The sequence below is a fragment of the Lonchura striata genome, chromosome 8, assembly GCF_050655825.1.
Source record: "Lonchura striata isolate lonStrDom1 chromosome 8, ASM5065582v1, whole genome shotgun sequence".
Lineage (NCBI taxonomy): Eukaryota > Metazoa > Chordata > Aves > Passeriformes > Estrildidae > Lonchura > Lonchura striata.
The window spans coordinates 22,237,082-22,256,369 of NC_140710.1; the positions used below are offsets into that span (position 1 = coordinate 22,237,082).

The following is a 19,288-nucleotide window of genomic DNA, read 5'->3' on the forward strand; positions in this document are numbered from 1 at the left end:
AACGCAGTGGTTCATTCAGGACAGGTTTAGCAGACCATAGTTTTAAAAATGGCCACATAATTATTACTGACATTTCATGCACTGGCATACATAACTACCAGAATTCAGAAAGGGGGCTAAAGAGGCCAAATTTCAGTAACCAAAAGACATAGTTTATGAATGACTCAGTGTCCATAAGATCACAGCAATTTTGTAATACAGAGGTCAATGCTTACAACATGCTTAACAAGAAGAATGTGGATGCTGAAGACAAACAAGCAGCTTGGAGGTCCTTTCCAACCCTACTGATTCTATGATGTTCAGGGTTTGTACTTATTTAATATAACTATAGGAGATATCTAAGTGAAGGTTTGTCTTCAAGGACAGGACCCAATCTACTGCACTTATCCAAAGTAACTTGGCAACCTAGCCCACAATGTGCAAACAATCCTTCTACATAAGCCAATCTATAAATATCCTGAGTTATTTTATAACAACACAATAGTTTCTCTTCAGCTTTCAAACTACTGTAAGAGATCTCATGTTTCTGTACATAAAATACAAGAGCTATTTTAACACAGCTTCCTGGATGACTGCAATGACTCAGCTGCAGGTTTCCCTGCCAGCATTACTGTACACTGAGGGTGCAGCTTCTGAGTATGGTTGGGTGTCTAAGTGGAGCTTATTCTACTCACAGAATGGTGCTGCTAACCACCACCTCAGCACACCCTCTACTGTGTTAGAGACCCGTATGTGAGAGGAGAGGAGAGTATCTGCACACATTTTCACAAGGTATTTTATTTTCCACAAGCTGTTTATAGTTTATATTCAAACCCCTCACATAACATAGTCTGTGCTGAGGACAGCAGTATCACAGAAATGACAGAAGTTGTCGAAAGACACAAGACCAAAATTCCATGCAGATGATTCTCTGCATTAGAGCATTTTAAGATTGCAGATCTGCTCCTTTGCCCTGCAAGAAGGGATCCCCATGTTGGTGGCAGTGCCTGCCAGGACAGCACACTGTGCAGCCTTACAGCACAGCCACAGCAGAGAGATCAAATGATTCTTTTTGTAACTGAAGTATGAAAAGACTTATCTCTACATCCACTGAATGGCTAACAAAGAAAAAACCACATATATCCATGAGCTGGCCTTAGCATTGCCATTTCACCAAAGAGCATAAGGCCTGGCATTCAGCCACTAAAACAGCAGCAAGAAAACCCTAACAGAGTTGTAGGGAAAGCAGCTAATATAAAGTGTTCTGAAAACAAGACATTTTGTCAAGTTTGTATCAAATCAGCAATACCAAATGCCTACATTACCTCTGCCCTTTTGTAAGAAAGGTTTCCAATTTCCAAAAAGGTAGAGCCATGACAACAGTAAAATCTTGATAAAGCTGTATAGAGTTAAGAAGATGAAAAAACCCTGTCCAGAGCAGTTTTTTTATTTGTTTCAAACAGACCATCAGTAAAGATTCTAATTAAATCAGTATTATTCATAATTAGCAGTTAGAAGCTGTAGCTAATTAAAATTTTAGTACATTTCTTTATCTCTGAAAGCCTGAATCTAGTTTGCTACTGAAATTTTTATAAAGCCTGTAAACAAGTATAAATTGCCACACATATGTTTGCAATTTACTAGGTTACGTGCACCAAAGGTTTATGGAATCATAAAAAGATACGACTTTGAAAGAAATTTCAAGAAAACCAGCATCAGAAACTGCAGAAGGAATCAATTTAAGGAGTGGTCTCTGCTAGTGATGACAAATCAGAAAGTCACTGTCTTCTCTGCAGCCTAAGTTAACAGCTGACACAAACCTTTTTTCTAGGTTGAATTCTGACATTAGGCCATAATTAAGAGGGAAATGGGAAATGAAGAGATGCGGAAAAAAAGAAAATAAAAAGTAACAACTCCTCTACCAAGACACAGCCACCAACATAAGAAACAAAGCTGCCATCCTCCCCTCCTTCCCCACTCTCTGGACGACTCTTGCATCTGCAAAGATAAGCTTTAAAGGCTTCAGGGGTTTTACACTGTTTTTAACTCTGGCACAATCTTCAGCTTTTTTAAATTTGCAGCTCATCCCTCACAACCACTCTGCTGTCAGGAGCCAAAATAATCCAGGGTTGAGGCAGTCTGCTCCTCTTTTAACTTCCTGACTTGTGCCTCAGAATGCAAGTCCACTCTCCCACCCTCACTGCTGAGCTCTGCTTCATCCATGAGCTCCCACTCCTCAGATCAGGATTTACAGCTCCCGTTTCACACCCTCCTTCCATCTGCAGGCAGGAGCAGAGCCCACCTGCAAGAACCCAACCCAGCCTCTCCACTGGGCTGCCAGAGACAGCCACTGGCTTGCAAGGGCAGCAGGAGCAGCAGCACTTTGGGTGCCACACGGTGCCTGTGACAGCAGCAGATCGGCAGTGCCACATTGGAGCGACCCGCTCTGCTCCTCCTCAGGCTCCTGCTAATGCAGCACTGGGTTCCTCCAGCGCCTCGGCACCTACTCATGGGTCTGACTTTACCAGCCTGCACCAGACATGGCAAACACTGGAAAGGAGTGACCAAAGGCTTTTGGACAGGGAAGGACAGGGAAGTAAGGAGTGTCAAAAAATTCCTGTCCAAAATATTATCTTTTTGGCCGTTAACACATGTCACTCAAACCTCAAATGTACTACAAACATGCAATCAGTGCACAGGCTTGTGTTCAGCAACCACCAAATGCAGACACTTCAATGAGGTAAAAGAATGTTTTCTTACCTAAAAAAATCCAACCTAATAGTACTATGAACACTATTTCCTACATTTCTCTTTAAAGCAGATGTTACTCCATTTACAAGGTTTTTCTCTTCTACAGAGATCCTCTTAGAGTCTGTCATTCATCTGTTACCTACTTTTAAACTTAAAATATATGCCAAATATTTAACTATTCTTTTTTAAAGGCCTCTTACTCATCCTTGTATTCACATGCTACTCAAAAGATGCAAATTACATGAAAATTTTATTTGGATAGAGGTAATATACTGCTAGTTTCATGTGCTAGCAAAGAATAAACAGAGCATTTCAGAAAGCTTTTTTCTATACTTGTTTTTATAAGTTATCTGGGAACTGGTTTTGTTAATTCTGATCTCCCCTCAACAACTTAAGCTTACATTGAGAAACATCACCTTAAAAAATGGAAGCTCCTCTGAGAGCCCTTTGAAACCATGTAACCAAGAGGTCATTAATGCTACTCACGCAGGCACACAGAATTACAAGAGTCCTCTCAACACTGAATAAAGTTCAAGTCAATTTTTTAAAAATGCATCCATATTATCACCTTATTTTTTCCTAGAATTTCTAGGTATAACTATTGTCTTAAAGACTTGTTCAGAGGTAGAAATGTACACTAAATTATGCAGACAAAGGAGGGAAAATACCCAAAGTATGCTCAAAGTATACTCAGTGTTAGTGTTTCTGTATTTGTCCATGGTGCTGACGATACTTTTGTTAAGAACACTTTTAGGACCACATTTTTATTATTACTTAAGAACATCTTTAGCTGGTCCTAACGCTTTTCTTCCTCCTCCTGAGTGGGGCACAGTATTTCCACCATATAAAATACTCTATCTGTCCAACACCTGTACCTCAAAGAAAGCTTACCTAAAGAATGGGCAGCTGTGGTTTTGGAGCTGAAAAATCGACCAAGTCCAAGATCTCCCAGCTTTACTACTCCTGTAGCTGTAATGAACACATTTGCTGGCTTTATATCTGAAAGAAAAATAAATTTAAAAATTTAAAAGTCACAGTGAGGTTGCAAGAAAAGCTACTCTTCTATTAATAATAGAGGATTTTATTTACAGGCAATATTAGTAACATTTGACAGAGCTAATCAGAAAGAATGGGCCCAGAATACAGAATTTCAAATCCACAATTTTAATAGTACAACCATCACTCAACCGAAGAAAACCAAGAGCCATGGAAAGTATTTTTAAAAAAACAAACAAACAAAAAAAACCCACACACCCTAAGTCCAGAAGCACATACAGGGGAATCATTACTACTTTATATGAGCTACATAGAAGGATTTGCATTAGAACTAGAGAACCTCTTTTGTTATGCCTTAAGTAACAGCCTAAAAATGTTTTCAAGAACTGTACAGCATTTTTCATCACTTTTGCTGATCAAATTACCCACAGTGGCATAACGTCATTTATTTGAAATAGATAGCTGATTCTCTATAAGAGCAGGCATTAAAACAAGAAACAAGTTTACTCAGGAGAATGGTTATTTGAACTCATCAACAGAATTGGGCTAATCAAGTAGAAACAAAGAAAAATAATGATGTATACCCCAGACAGTTATTTTTCACAAGTAATATCCAGTTTAAGTTTTAATCCAATTCCTTAGAGACAACAGCAGAGTCTCTAATTCTATGATTTCCAACAAGATAGCTACCTTGTTAGTCTTCTAAATAAACTGACCTGTTATTTGTTTGGCAAGGGAGTTTAGCTCTTACTCTGCTGAAGAGCAATCCACCCTAGCTTTAAAATTACAGAAATCAGTTCACTCTGATAAGAGGGGATTACAGTTTGTATAAGATACAGGCACAGTAAAAGGTTAATAACCCTTCAAACACCAGCATTTTCAGGTTTCCAGTAAAAAAGTTACAAAAGCTTACAAGCTTTAGAGGAAGACAGAAGTAATTATGTTCTCCTGCTATCTGACCCAGTTTTCAGGAGTTAGGATAACCCTTTGTGTAATAATCCAACACGGATATAGCTCAATTTAAAAATAGATTTAATTGTCATTGCTTTTGGCATGTAACCATGGAATCATTAGATTTGCCATAGGTTTGCCAGAAGCTTCGAACTTAGTATTTCAGTTTAAGGAACTTAAATCCTTTTGTTTTGAGCTAAAATATACAGAAATTAACTAAATTAATTATAAGAATATTAAAGGAAGATACTTTTACACTATGGAAATAATCTGTATTTTATGTCCTTCTCTTTGTATCATTTGTACTCGCAGGCATCTGCACAAATGCACAAATGTAAAAAAAAAAGGGAGAATCACAATGGAAAGGCGTTTGCAGGGGCAGGGGTCTCTAAGCTCATCTGCTAAGGGTGCAAAATTTCCAGCTGCAAATGACAGATTCAGCAGACATCAAGGGACTGTTCCTATCAGGCAGTGAGCTGCACTCTAGCATAGGGAGCCACCAACCTAAGACAGGCAATGTCACCTGAACCCTAAAGGTGACAGCCTGCACACAGCTCACAATTCCATAACCAGAGGGATTTTAGAAAGGGGAAAAAAATAGCAATCGAATAATAAGTTATACTATGATCCATTTTCTTTGACTCAAGAGTTATGAGGTGAAATGAAGACCACATCCAGAGGAGACAGCAGCAGCGAGGTTTAAAATGGACCAAGGAACTTAGTACCTGACAGGGATAGCTGGCAACTACCAGGGCTGCTGGGACACAGAGACTGGAGATAGTGGAAAGGAGCAAAGAACTGGAGGAAATGCTCACACCTGCACATAATCCAATAGAGGAGGGACTGGGAGAAGGGCCTGTACATCATGAGCAAGCAGGGCAGGAGCAGATACTCTACAACAACCAGATGCAAGCGCTGTAAAGAATGGACTGACAGATCTGTGCAAGGCAGGTAGCAACACTTGGGCAAGAAAACAGGCAAATATAGAAGAATAAATACAGGACAGAAGGTAAGAGCCAGAAAAATGAAGCAGCTATGGCAGGGTATCCATCACTCACAGAACTATCGCTTATTTTGAAAAACTTACTATCAAACAAATGCCTACAACAACAAATATACAGCCGCAAACTTCTCTCAGTTTTCTATTACTTATAAAATCTTATAGAAACATACAATGTTTCAGCTGTCAAAATTGATTCCATCCAGCTTAAATCTCACACAGTCAAAGGTATAGTAAGGACAAGCCATCTTTGATCCTGTATTACCTCTATGCATAACACGACGAGAATGCATATGTTCCAAGGCACTGCAAAGCTGAACAAAGTACTTCCAAACTGTTCTTTCAGGAATCAACCTCTTCTGTTTCTTAAAATGCTTAAAAAAAACATGGTTAGTGAATGTTAAAAATTAAAACCTGCATAAAATTACTGAAAAAAGACAGAAAATCCTTAATTTAAATATAAAAAATACAAGAGGTTAACAACCTAATGTGAAAGGTTTAACAAAATTTCTTGACATAGAAAATTTTCCCCTTAAATATTAATATATGTATCACCACTGCATGTGATGAGTCATTTATAAGTCAGTCTACACACAGAGACACAAATAACATTAATAAAATAAAACTCCTACCCCAAAAAAGGATTTATACAGTATTTAGCACTCTTCAGTGTTGGATTAATATGGTCAGAGTAATCTAGTATAAAGTAACCATAGAACAAATAAAGGCCAGATATAAAGTTATGTGCCACAGAACGTCCGAAATTAGGTAATTTCCTCACACCAAAATTTATTTCCATACCCTCATTTTCTAAAACAAAGAAAAAAACAATAGCAATATCACAGAGTCACGAAGATCATGTACAAAAAATTGATCACATTAGTTTTAAAAACCTCTGCAGTACACAAAAGGGAATTAAAGGAACTGATTTCTGAAAATTTCACAGTGATGTAACTTCTGTTCAAGTATCTTCTATCCTGTATAAAAACCTATTCCTGATCACTGGTAACAGTTCACTGGTCTGTTAAAGCTTACACAAAACAATGACACTCTGCTATACACATCAGCTTCAAATGTGGTATTCAGGAACTGCCTAACAGTCCTCCAAAGATACCTACTGAAAACCTGGAATTCAGCCAATGTTAAAATGTAAAAGTTTCATCATTATAAATGCTGCAGCTAAAGGGAAAAAGATGGAAAAATTGTTCCTTGTTTAGCCTATGTTTCCAAAGAAATTGTATTGTGTCAGGTTTTGAAGCTCAACGCAAGGAGAAAATACATAAACATTAAGACTAGCAAAATTTTAGACGGAAAGCAAAGTACTTGATGTATTTTAATTGTGGGTACAGACAGACTTCACACTCATGCACGCCTTAAGAAAGTTCACATAACAAACATTTATTAATTTACAAAAAAAATATATTTTCATACTCTGTTAAAACATGCCACTGAGAAGTTGACAGCTGCATCTGCACATTACAGACACACAGGAATATGAGAGAGATGCTTTTAAACTACCTATAGCAAAAATGCATCAGTCGTACAAAGGATCTTAACATTCCACCAAATGTTTTTTGTTATAGGGATTATTACAAAATGCATTTTCATTTAAATGAGGCAAAGCATATAAATTACGTCTTTAAATATAATTTTCTTTCAGTCTTGGACTGAATCCAAACAAACCCTGTGTATCTGTTCTCCCCATAGCTGGATTTGCATATCAGAGGACTGTTTGATGTCAACAGGAAGATGGAGACCAGGTTTCTTTTCATTTAAAAACAAATACACAATACATCTAAGTATGTGTACATGAAAGCACAGTTCCTTGATTTAAAATGCATTCTGAAATTATCATAATTATAACTAGGTACTTTATTTAAACATTCTGAATTATTATTTTTTTTAACTCGAATGCAAGTACAAGCAGTGATGAAAGGCCATTCACAAAATGCCTGAAACGGGAAGATTGTCAATTACACATTCCCATTCCGATTTATCTAAGGTACAGCAGTGCACTTTCAATGTATTTATGTACAAGTTTTCTTTTAACACTTCATTTACTAGCCATCGCTAGCACTGTAGCTGATGTACACTACAAAATTGGCTTCAGTTCTTACAGTTCAAGGATGCAACTTAAAGTAGACTCATTCTGCTAAAGGCATTAATAATTTTGCAGGACAATAATAACCTCCTCCTGAAAGCATCAACAATATTACTTAACCCCAGAGAATTTATCCATCTAAAGAGGATGGAAAAGAGAGATGCTAGATTTGCTAACAATGTTTAAAACTAAACAAAGAAACAGGCAACATTTTCATTTGTATGGGCTTACAAATAATATCATTATCTTTAAGATAAACTCAATTAGCATTATGTTGAATAATTAATTATTCTATCTTTTCCCCTCAAAATCTACACTTCAATATTTTCTTAGGCTGTTGTCTACCAGCAGGTAAAATAGTGATGAAAAGCCATCACTAAAAAGATGAATTTTGCAAAACTAGCTATTGAAACAAGTTGCACACTTTTAGGAAACAAGTCCAGCAGACAGTTAGTTCTGAGGAAAGTCAAAAGGAAAATTCCATTTCTGTTTAGAACCTTACCTTCTAACAAGAAATGTAAGTTGATGGAAAACACAGGCAAACCTATTTTTATGCCAGTGTAATTCAATTCATATAGCACACATGAACTGTATTCAAAGCACGATCCTTTCCTTTCTCCTTCATTTTAAAATAGTCCACAATGCAAACTGCAGTTCTAACGATTGTGGTGTTTGCTCCCTCCCTACATGGAAGCCAAAATGCAGAAGTTACGATGCTGCAACAATAATTTGAACCTCTGTTGTAGCACAGCAAAGCAACACCACAGTCAATGCTGAAAATAAACCACTGCTTAGTGCCTGAAGCATTCGGAGGTCCACAGCACCCAGTTAACCTCAGAGCTCTCTCCCATTGTACACAGGTTGGCATTACCCGCCCAGATTTGCCCTCAGAGAAACACGGCCTGACATACAGCTCTCTCTGAAGTGCTCTCATCCTCAAGTCCTGATTATTCCCCTTCTTCCACCTGTCTTAGGCTCAAAGGACAGCCCTGATGTCCCTCAGCCTGATGACCTTCTAGGGTGTGACATTAAATAAACATGATCCTGTCTGAGGTGAAAGATCAATCTCAAACTAGTTGAAACTGGGCAAAAAGGGAGCTGCTTGTACATGTGCATTAAAAATTTGGGCAGTGCAGCAAGCCAGTGCTTTGTCAGGTAAACAGAACACCCGGCACACTTTCACAGCAGGTTGGCTCCCAGCAAGAGTTATTTGTTTCAAAAGCCATATCCCATGAAATTTCCATCTCCATCCGAGAATGGAATCACAAGAAACTACTTTGAAGAGTCACCACAATGCCAGTACATTGTGGATAAAAGAGCAATTCAGACATTTAATAAAACGGGACATTTTGGTGGTCATAAATCTTCTAGCCAAATGCCTTAAAGAGCTTTGAGGCAGGCAGGCTGTATCACCAGTTCATATTTTCATCCCTTTTACAGAATGACTAAGCAATTTCATAGTGGGAAAACAGAACTCTCCTGGTTCTCTAATGAATTGCTAAAAGAAAAGTTAAATATGCTCCAAATGTTTCCATAATAATGAAATTAAATATAGCTGCCCCGCACTTAAACAGCAAATGCCATTCTGTTTCTTGACAAACAAAACAAAGGATTAACGGAGAAAAAAGTCTGAAGTCAAGGCAGAAGTCATATTACACTGAGTTTGTAAAGATGATGCTTTAAACTCCAGATATAAAAGTGACAGCACTTAAAAGCTGGTCCTACCTAGGTTTAAAAGCCACATTTCAGACAATACTTACAGCAAAGGCACAGGACTATGCTTGGATTTTATAGGAAACCTAAGGATTTCTTGCAAATGAGAGTGAACAGAGGTGATTTACACACAACTAGAGATTCAGATATGACTGCCTACGTATCAATAACCACACCTGGACAAACTTTAGCATTCAGTTCCGATGTTGGTGTATCAGAGGATTTTAAGGTGTGATTTAGTCTGGTTTAGGTCTCACTGAATAGAGAAAAAATAGGAATAAATAAGAAAAAAGACAACACAATGAGTGTTTAAGAAGCTAACTGGAGTAAAGAAATCAAGATGTTTATGAACTTCTCTTGCAGAGAGTTGATAAATTGATCATCCAAACAATTTTGCAGACTCATTATTTAAAAAAAGAAAAGAACTGTGTAACTGTCAAACAAACCCACAACAACATATATCTGAATTTTTCCCTGCACATGCTACAGCCTAGAGTTGTTTTTTGAAAGACAATATTTGGAAGAAAAGCAAAATGAGAATGATGGATTACATTACTTTTAATAGATTCCTTCCTTTCTTTCATGATTTAATAAGAACCTTGATCACATCTTTTTGTTATCATGACTTCATTTACAACTTGCAAAAAATATAAAAAATGGGAAGTTTTTATATTTTACTGTATAGACTTATAAAACAGTGATTCAATGACCAGATACTAGTGGAAAGAAATCTGAACCTCATCAAGAGGAAAGAGATGCAAAAATGATTACACAGAACTTCTGGGTAACACAATAAAGCTCTTGACTACTTCTGACTGTGTTTCTTTGGGAGCTTTTTTAATATGGACAAGCAGGAAGAACAAAGAGGAAAGAGGAGGTCAGGCAGCCACAATAGGAAATTCTGGAAGCACAAGCAAGAGCTCTCACTCTGTGCATACAACAGAAACAAACCACAACAGGCCAGGGCATGCAGGGTCAGCAAGACAGACTGGTGAAGATGGGCAGCAACATCCCAATGTTTTGGAGACTCCTGAATGTAGAAAGGAAATCTGTACCTAAGTCTTGTTTTATATCTTAAAAGCTATATAATTCTAGTAGCAACACAGCATCCTCGAGTTTTGTCTGGTTCTGTTCTTTGATTAATTCAGCTGTCCATCTGTTTAGACCATGGCAAGCTTTCTGCCATTTTTCTTCGCTTTCTATGCAGAACAAAAATAGAACTTCCCACCACATCCTGATTCATTCATTCAGTTTGATATACAGTGTCATCAAATTTGCCTACATTTCAAGAGCAGCAGCTGTCTCTTACTTGTAAAAAGAGAACAAATACCAAAGAAACCCACCCAAACTATTTTTCATCTATCAACTGAACATACCAAAAGCAGCAAGCAGTCAGCCAATAAAGTGACTAAAATAAAAATATTTACCTGGTTTGTTTTCCAACTTTTATTAACAGTTGCTTATATCTCCCCTTACTGGAGTTGCCATACATTTATTTTTTACCCTTTCAGAATTCACAAAAAAAGAGTTTTAAAAAATTAAATCTTCCTCTATTAGACATCTTGGTATACAACAAACTTTATTTCATCAAGAACAAAAGACTATGATACAGTAAAAAAATTAACATGTAAAATAATGGTACTATTAGAAGTACCTACTAGCATCAGAAGGCCAAGTCAGAGTTAAACTATGGTTTTCCCTTTAAAAAAAAAAAAAAAAAAAAAAAAAAAAAAAGGAAAAAAACCCAGAAAAATGCTGCAGGGTCAGTACAGAACTGAGATAGAAGCATCTTCCCAAACAGAATCATATTTCAGACAAAATCAAAAACAGGACAGTCATTTACAAGAAATTATAAGCCCTATAAAACATGCAAGGAAAATTTTTCATGTTTTCCATTTTCCTATATATTCTTTCATGCTAATAACCAAACTTAGTAAGACTCCTGGTTAAGCTCATATTCCTTAGAAAGCTCTGCACAAAGTCACTTTACATAAACATATTTTTAGCCAACTTTCTTTGCAAGGATTCATTTCAATTTTCCTTATTGAGCAGCCCACCTACAGTCCCTCTGTTCCACCTAACATTTCTGCTGACGCAGAAGAGCAAGGACAGAGTATTCAGAAATAGAGATTACCTACTGAAATCCAATATACTTGCAGAACCACTAATATAAATTTCCAATACTGCATCATTTTTCTTGTCTCTGCTGTTACTGCTGAGTGGGGCTTCTTAAACTACACAACCACACGTTTAAATTCAGCAGTATTTGTTTATATGCATCTCTCTCCAGAAAAAATCTCCTTGGGAAAACTGGTACAGCACGAAGAGGTGAAACTCAAGCTTGAATCATTAATTCTGTTTCCTAATAAAAACCATGACACAGTAAATACAGAGGCTATCAACTTTTTTTAACAATTGTCTCTACAAACAAGGCAGACAAATTTGAAATCTCTATTCTGAGCAAGTTATCCACCTAGTGCAAACACTGACAGTGCAGATTTTTCAAATGCAACTCCCAAGTATTGTTTGCAGGTAATTTCAAACAATAAAAGTATCCAGAACTATTATTCAATAAAAATTTTCCAACTCTCCCTGCTCTTTAAAGGCTCACAGACAATTTTAGACCGAGTGGGCAAAGGTGGAGATGAAATCTCCAAAGCCTATTGGAACAGTCTGTATAAGTTAAATGAAGTTTACTGCCATGTTAACTTTTCATAGCTGACTGACACCATTATTTTCCTGTGTGTACAGCCAGAACTTCCACAACAGCTTCAGGTGTAATGTCTGTGAAGGCAACTGACCACAAGACAAAATGCTGTTGATTGTCTAATTTTTTTAGCAGAAAACCTGCCTACTTATTCTTATTATTCCAGCAGCAGACACACACAACGGCTGACTCACAGCAAAACTAACAAGGCTGCCTGGCAATTACCCAGCCCAATTATCCCACTGATTGCAATCTGGGGGACCAGCCAGCTCTCATTCTGCCAGCACTTGTATGTAACACACACAAGGTAAACTGGTGCTGCTGCTCTCACAGTGGTTGCTTGTGGCTGACAGTGGAGCACTGTCAGACACCCCAGTGACACACATGGATAGAGGAAAAGCTTACCAGAAGCAGCTCTACCACCCTGCCAGGGCTCTGTGCCTTCACTTTTTCTTTTAAGACTTCACAGCTCCATCCACAGAGCAGCTGCTTCCCCTCGGAACACCCCACCCCACATTTCACCTGCTACACAGGTACACAAAGTTGAATAGGATTAACTATTTTTTAATTACAGGAGGTAAAAAATATGAAAAAGAGTAAGTTTTTTAGCAGCTTTAAAAAAGGTTAGTGGCAAAAATTAGCCTGACTGGTTCAAAGCCCCAGGTTCCTCCCTTAGGAAACGGCACATAAAAATAGTTTCACTTTGATCTGTAATTAGCACACTCTGTGTTACACTAGCTATTATATTAAAGGCTTCTTCAAGCTACACTCTATCTTTTGAAGCTTTTTTTCAAAAATGAGTATGGAAAAGAGCTAAGGTAAAGGTGATACAGAAAGTAAAAATAAACCACTGAGGAAAAAAATATTTTGAAGCTTTTAACATATATCAATGATGTAACTTCAGCAAAGTGCCAAACTGTTCTATATTATAAAATATAACCATATGCTCAATAAAAATACTTTGTGTGAGGAGGCTTGGCGTGGGGGTGGTGGTACTGGGGTTTTTTGTTCTTTAAATCTAGCAGTCATGGAAAGAAAAAAAGCACAGAGACACAGATACTGCTGAAAGCCAAAAGAACCAGATTCCGTGTTTTAAAATCTGCAATGATAGATCAAGATAAATCAGTATCATGAAACGAAATAAATTACACAAACATGCACAAAAGACTACTTTAAAAATACTTTCCCCAAAACCATTATGTTAATTATTTGGACATAAATATATGTAAAAGAAAAATCTCAGAATTAGAGCCACCATAATTTCTCCCCCTTGAGAGTGTGTGCATGCAATTTTCAGTTCTGCTTTCTTTATGGTAGAAGACCCTTTACTAATTCATTCATGACACTCAGCTAATGAGCAGTTTGAAAATGTCTCTGGGCTTTGTTTATTGTGCACTATTCATAACCTGTTATTAAATATAAGTTTCAGGGAGGGATACAGTTTCCTAGTATGCATTGTTGGAATATCAAATTAATAAAATATCTTCACAAATAGCCTTAGAAATGATGAGGTAGTAATATCCCCATTTTACAGATTAGAATGTGGGCCAAGAATAGAGATCAAAAGTGTTAATTAATTCTGGCACCAATTTAAGCACCTCCTTCTCAACATACATAGCTTTATGAAACAGTTCATCTTCAAAGCACAGTTTCCACTCAGAATGAAGCTGTGAAAGCTCAATACTTCTACTAATCAAGACCCAGAGTTTTGCCTTGAATGTCAGAAATACAAAATAAGCAATTAGAATTACCCCCAAAAAGCAGTGGTTGAAGTGCTTTATTCAGTATCCCTTAGGAAAAGAACAAGTAAGGATGGTCTTTGGAAAAACCTTGAATTATAGTAATCACAAAACCTTTGTCTTTCAAATTCCTTGCCTAGTAAATGACCACTGCAGCAAAGAAGACAGCACAGCTACAACCATTTCTACACAGAGTAGGTGCACCCTGAACAGAGTCACATCCTATCCTGTTCCCAGCCACTCTGACTGAGCCCATCCAGGCTGTCTCCCTGCAGTTTGTCTGTCTCAAGGATCCTTGCCCCATCTGTCCCATTCTCTGACAACACATCAGCTCCTCTCCAACCTCCCTGTCCCCATGTCCAGTACTGGAAATCCCATTTCACAATTTCCCAATATACTACTCTTATTTTCTTATATTCCTCAGTCTCTACTCCTAGTGGCATAAATTCCCTGTCTGCCTTCTCTCAAACACTGCCAGCCAGCCAGCACAGGTGTGCTTGTCTTCCTTCTTCCCAGTCAGATCCTCTCTCTGTGCCTAAGGATCACTCAGCTACTTGTCCCAGCCTACTCCTCGGTCTCCTTTGTCTTCTGTCTTCTCCATGTTCATCTCATTTTACTCCCTCTCCCGGGCTGTTAGAAAGAATAAACACCCTCGAGACACAGGAAAGCTTCAGCCCATCCAAAGCATCAAGAAAAAGCTGTTTCTGGCAAAGCCACTTCAGTCACCCATCCTACTCCAGCTGGAAGCACTGACAGTCACTCAGGTCGTGTCAGCACCGACAGACGCAGCAGGTTCACACAGCTCTACATGTACAGGAATTCTCCACTTCTGGAATTATGCTCCAGCAATTTCTGTTAAGCACATATGTTAGAGGAATTGAAATTTAGGTAAATTTTCACAGCCATTACTGTAAAAATCCCCTGAGTTTTACATCTGTTTCAAGGCACAAAGGGACTTAGAGTATTTCAGATTCAATGGATGCAAGATATTATAATGAAGCATTGGCATGCAACATTTTAGCAGGAAATTGCTATATTTTGACAAACTGAAAACATTCTCACACAACTAAATATTTGGCAATCCTAGGAGCAAGCAGTTAGTCCTGCTGGACATGTGTGTGCATGGAAGAAAACAGCTTCTGCAACACTGCCATTCAAAATACACAGGAAACACCAATTTTCCCACCAGCTTCCCAAACAGGAACACCAACTATCCCCTGCAATTGCTAAAGTTTTAGATCAATGTTTCAGATAATAAAAAGACAGAAAACCAAAGAATAACCTCCAGTCAATAGCTGAAGGTTTCCCAAAATTTTGGAAAGGGCATATAAAATTGAACACCTGGCCTGCTAAATTCTGACACTGCACTTCCTCCCTACACAGATGCTTCCCTAACTTCATACTCACAAAACTCTTGCAAATATCACAGCAAAAGAAATTTACTGCTATTGCAATTCAACAGTCAAACTATAGCAACCATGTACTATCAATACTTAGCAGAAAATCCTACTTTCTGCAAAAGCATCTCTACACTTCTAGCACAATTCCAGGACAACAATCCACCAGAAAACAGCTGGAAAAAAACCAAGTGACATTTCTCCACTCCCAGCAACACAGCCAGCTTCACTGCAGAGAGAAGGGTAATTATGGGCTCTGAAGCACCCAGGGCAGCTAGCCCTTACACAGGTAAGCTAGCCAACCCCTGAGTGCTGCAAAGTCTCAAACTCCAGAGCTAATATACTTTGGCATGGGAAGCAGGGGCTCCATTCCAGACCATGTGGAGAGAAGAAATTGCCTGATGCAGTTTCATACAGTGAAGCCCAAAATATCCACCACTAGTGAAACATGGAAATTAGAATCTATGAGATTTCAAACAAGTCTGAACAGAGCTCCAGCTCCTGCAAGGAACAATTTAGATCTGCATCGGTTACTTGGGAAGAAGTGACTATTCCTGCATTTGGACTAACCTATAAAAAACAAGTTCAAGAATAAAGATTTCACTGGTCTTAGCTATAGAAACTGGAGATATCAATAGGGATTACATACAGATATTTTAAAATATTTATTATTTTACCTAACTAATTATAGTATGTTTATCTTTTTTTAAAGTTGAAAAAATACACACAAAAAGTGCTGTCTGAGGAGTGGCTGAAGAGCTTAGGTGACATTTTGTAGAATTCAACTTATTTTTCCATCTATCTGGAGAAGGCTGCACGCATATTTTCAACTTTTCAGATGAAAGCTTTTATGCTTGTTTCCAAAACATGATTAAGTTCCTTAAGATCTGTATGACATATTCAGTTTGAAGTCTGAAATATTTTTCAGTGCACTATGTTGCCAGAAGAACTTAAAAACTAAAAATAACTGCAGAAATTAAATAGACTTTGAAGTTTATTGCTGAGTTAAAAAAACCCCAGGATTTTACTGCCTAGATAACATCCCTTCTTGCAAGCCTAGTAATTTTATATTTAACATTAAATCCTACACTAATTATTCTGCACAACAATTCAAGTTCTCTTGTTCCAACATCTTTACAAACTAGCTCTTTTTACTGAATTATTATAATGTATTTTCTTCATTTGATTAATAGATTCTTCTTTTTTTGTGGCAATTTCTTTATCCAATATATCAACTGCAGCTTGAAAACAAGAAAACAAACTAAAAACCCCACAGAAAATTTTCACTTTGTCACTGTGGCAGAGGAGAAGCATGACTAACAAGAACAGGGATCAAGCCTCAAACTTGCCTTACAACATATTATTGTATTGCAGAAGGAGGTTGTATTATGAGGTAACACCAGTTCTCATGAACTACCCTGAACCTTGGCAGCCATGTCCTGTCACATGTTCTGCAGAGGAGACCACAGACAAACAACAGACCATGAGCAACTGGGACTTAGCACAATAGTTAACAGTGATTTACTTGTAGTATCTTTGAGGTAGTAGTATCCAGCAATCTAATTCACTGGCAGAAAAATCAAGAGTTTTTCCTTCTTTTACCATGCCTACAGAGGGGATATGCAGTGCTAAGGTACTGCAGTGCAAAACCAGCTGAGAGTCAAAACACAAACATTTCCCCTTCACTGATGTTTCCCTCTCAGTTTTGCTGATATGCCAATATGCCACTTTTAAGAATTCTAACAGGCCATTAGAAGTTGTACAGTAAGAAATCCTCAGTTTTGAACTCTCTTGCTTTTGGAGAATGGAGGCTATATTGAAACATCTCCCTGTGACAGAGATCATTAAAAAAATAATTAAGGTAAAGTGGATTAAATCTGTGTATGTACATACATAAACACAGCTGCAGAGAACACGAAATACCTCTGCTTTCATTATGTGATATGTAAATGCCAATGCACAGCTGCTTTTTTTGGACATACAGCAGATTCTATGAATTCTATTAGAATACATCTGAATGCACCAAGTGATTTTCCTCAGTTGTCTACTCAATGGGGACAAAGAGAGCATTATCTGCAGGTGACAAGAGGGACTATATGAAAGCTGGGGCAGTAAGGATGTCGTTCATTAAGGGAAGAACTAAAGAATTCATTACGGTGCACTGTGAGGCATGGCAGCCTTGTAAGTATTCTCTGATGTGCCAATAATGTCATAACAAATACCTAAGTAAACTAATTAAGTAGTTTTCCCTCACATTAACATTGGTTTTAGCGTCATTCAAGCTGTGGTCATTTACAATTTCAGAAACATCCCTGATCCCCTCTACAAGTCACCACAAGCCTGGTACCCAAACACTGTTCTAAGGGCGTCTCAACATTCTCCAACAACTTAGAGCAACATTCTAGCAAGAACACTGGAAACCAAAGCAGTTTATTTGTCTTGATAACACAACATAGTTATTTACATTAATAGTGTGACAGGCAGCCACTCTTCTAGGAAGAGTCTATACTTCCACATATCACTTATTTTTCAGGCAATTTTTAAAATACATTTTTAAGACTGGTGAGCCCCACATTTAAACTCATATTGTCAAAGTAATCTACCAAATCATTTCCTCCACCAGCAGCATGAAGACTGCGCATTGTGACACCTCATACATATTTAATAATAGCCTGATAGGCTGTCATTAACATCAAACAGCAATCTAAGTTTGCTACATTAAACATGATCCCTGTGTTAAGAGGACAATCACAAAGTGCCTCCAAGATCGAGCCTGTAAGAAATACCCACCGACTTGAACAAGGTGTAATGAGGCCAACTGCACTGAAAAAGCCACACATTGGATTTAAAATTAAATAATAAAAAAAAGCAATAGAAAAAAGAAAAAGCTTCAGTGGGTCATAAGACCAGACATGCCATAAGGCAATCTGTCACAGAGTACTCATATTAGTAACTGTTGTGTCAAAACTGAACATTCAAAAGAAAAGACAAACCTTCCTTTATGTTTTATGAAATGTAAGCCCACAGAATTAATAATTCATGAGATGAAAAAAATATCACATTTGGCTATAAATATTAACAGACGCTGTCAACCTGCTTAGAACTAAATTTTGACTATCCTACCTCACAATTATCAATTTAGAAAGGAATAATCTTCAAAAGCTCAAAAAAAAAAAAATCAGCATGAAAGTCATTAATGAAGAAATTAACATTCTCTATTCATGTAGGTCCCAAGCAAAACAGCCCAACTGTGTTCTGTGCCTGGTGCTGCTGAGTGAACACTAATTGACTGGCATTGTTTGTGCCCAAAGTGGTGTTGTGCTGTGTTGACAGCAATAATGATGGTGTGCACACAAGGAAAAATGCTAAAAGGACATACTAGACCCAAGACACAGTGGAAAAAGGGAAGGGAACAAGAGGAAGTAGTTGTCAAATAACAAAGAAACATTTAAAAAGGCACTTAAAACTTCATCTAAGTTTTAGAATACAGAATTTTAAACAACAGCTCTTGGATAAATTTTTCTGATTAGCTAAACAGGCATTTAAATATTACAAAAAAACCCCGACAATTAACCCATAATGCAAAACCACATATTAGTAAACTCGCTTCATGTGACCTCAAAGAAATATGAAATATATTTTTAGCAGTTCAAGATCAAGAAGACCCTTCTGCTGTATGGCTGCAGTTCTCTGCTTTTACTGCTATTAGTGACAATAGGATACTGGAACACAAAACACAATTATGCCAAAACATCCAGAATGCCATTAAAATGGATTGTTCTAAATGGTGACAGTGCTTTTCGTTACAGGTTTTTTTTCCTTCTCCACAGTGCTGATATAACTTCAGTCTACTGGCCCCATCTGCACTTACATTCTGAGCAAAGTGTTAAAAATACTTACATAAGTATCAATATTGGCATACACTAAAACAAGATCAGACTAAACACCTTACTT

At 37.5% G+C, this 19,288-nt stretch overlaps 1 protein-coding gene across 4 annotated transcripts in view; it reads right to left on the reverse strand.

Annotated features, from left to right (window-relative positions):
* The window catches only part of NEK7 (NIMA related kinase 7), a 63,327-nt gene that overhangs the window by 16,329 nt on the left and 27,710 nt on the right, over positions 1 to 19,288 (reverse strand). For all 4 annotated transcript variants that reach the window (XR_014956925.1, XM_085586011.1, XM_021547419.3 and 1 more), the window contains exons 6-7: positions 5,943 to 6,051; positions 3,622 to 3,729 (exon numbers count right to left, since the gene is read on the reverse strand). Coding sequence is in view for 3 of the 4 variants with exons in the window: in XM_085586011.1 (XP_085442137.1) it covers positions 3,622 to 3,729; positions 5,943 to 6,051 (217 nt within the window). In the remaining variant the exon portion in view is untranslated. The remainder of the gene's footprint in view (positions 1 to 3,621; positions 3,730 to 5,942; positions 6,052 to 19,288) is intronic.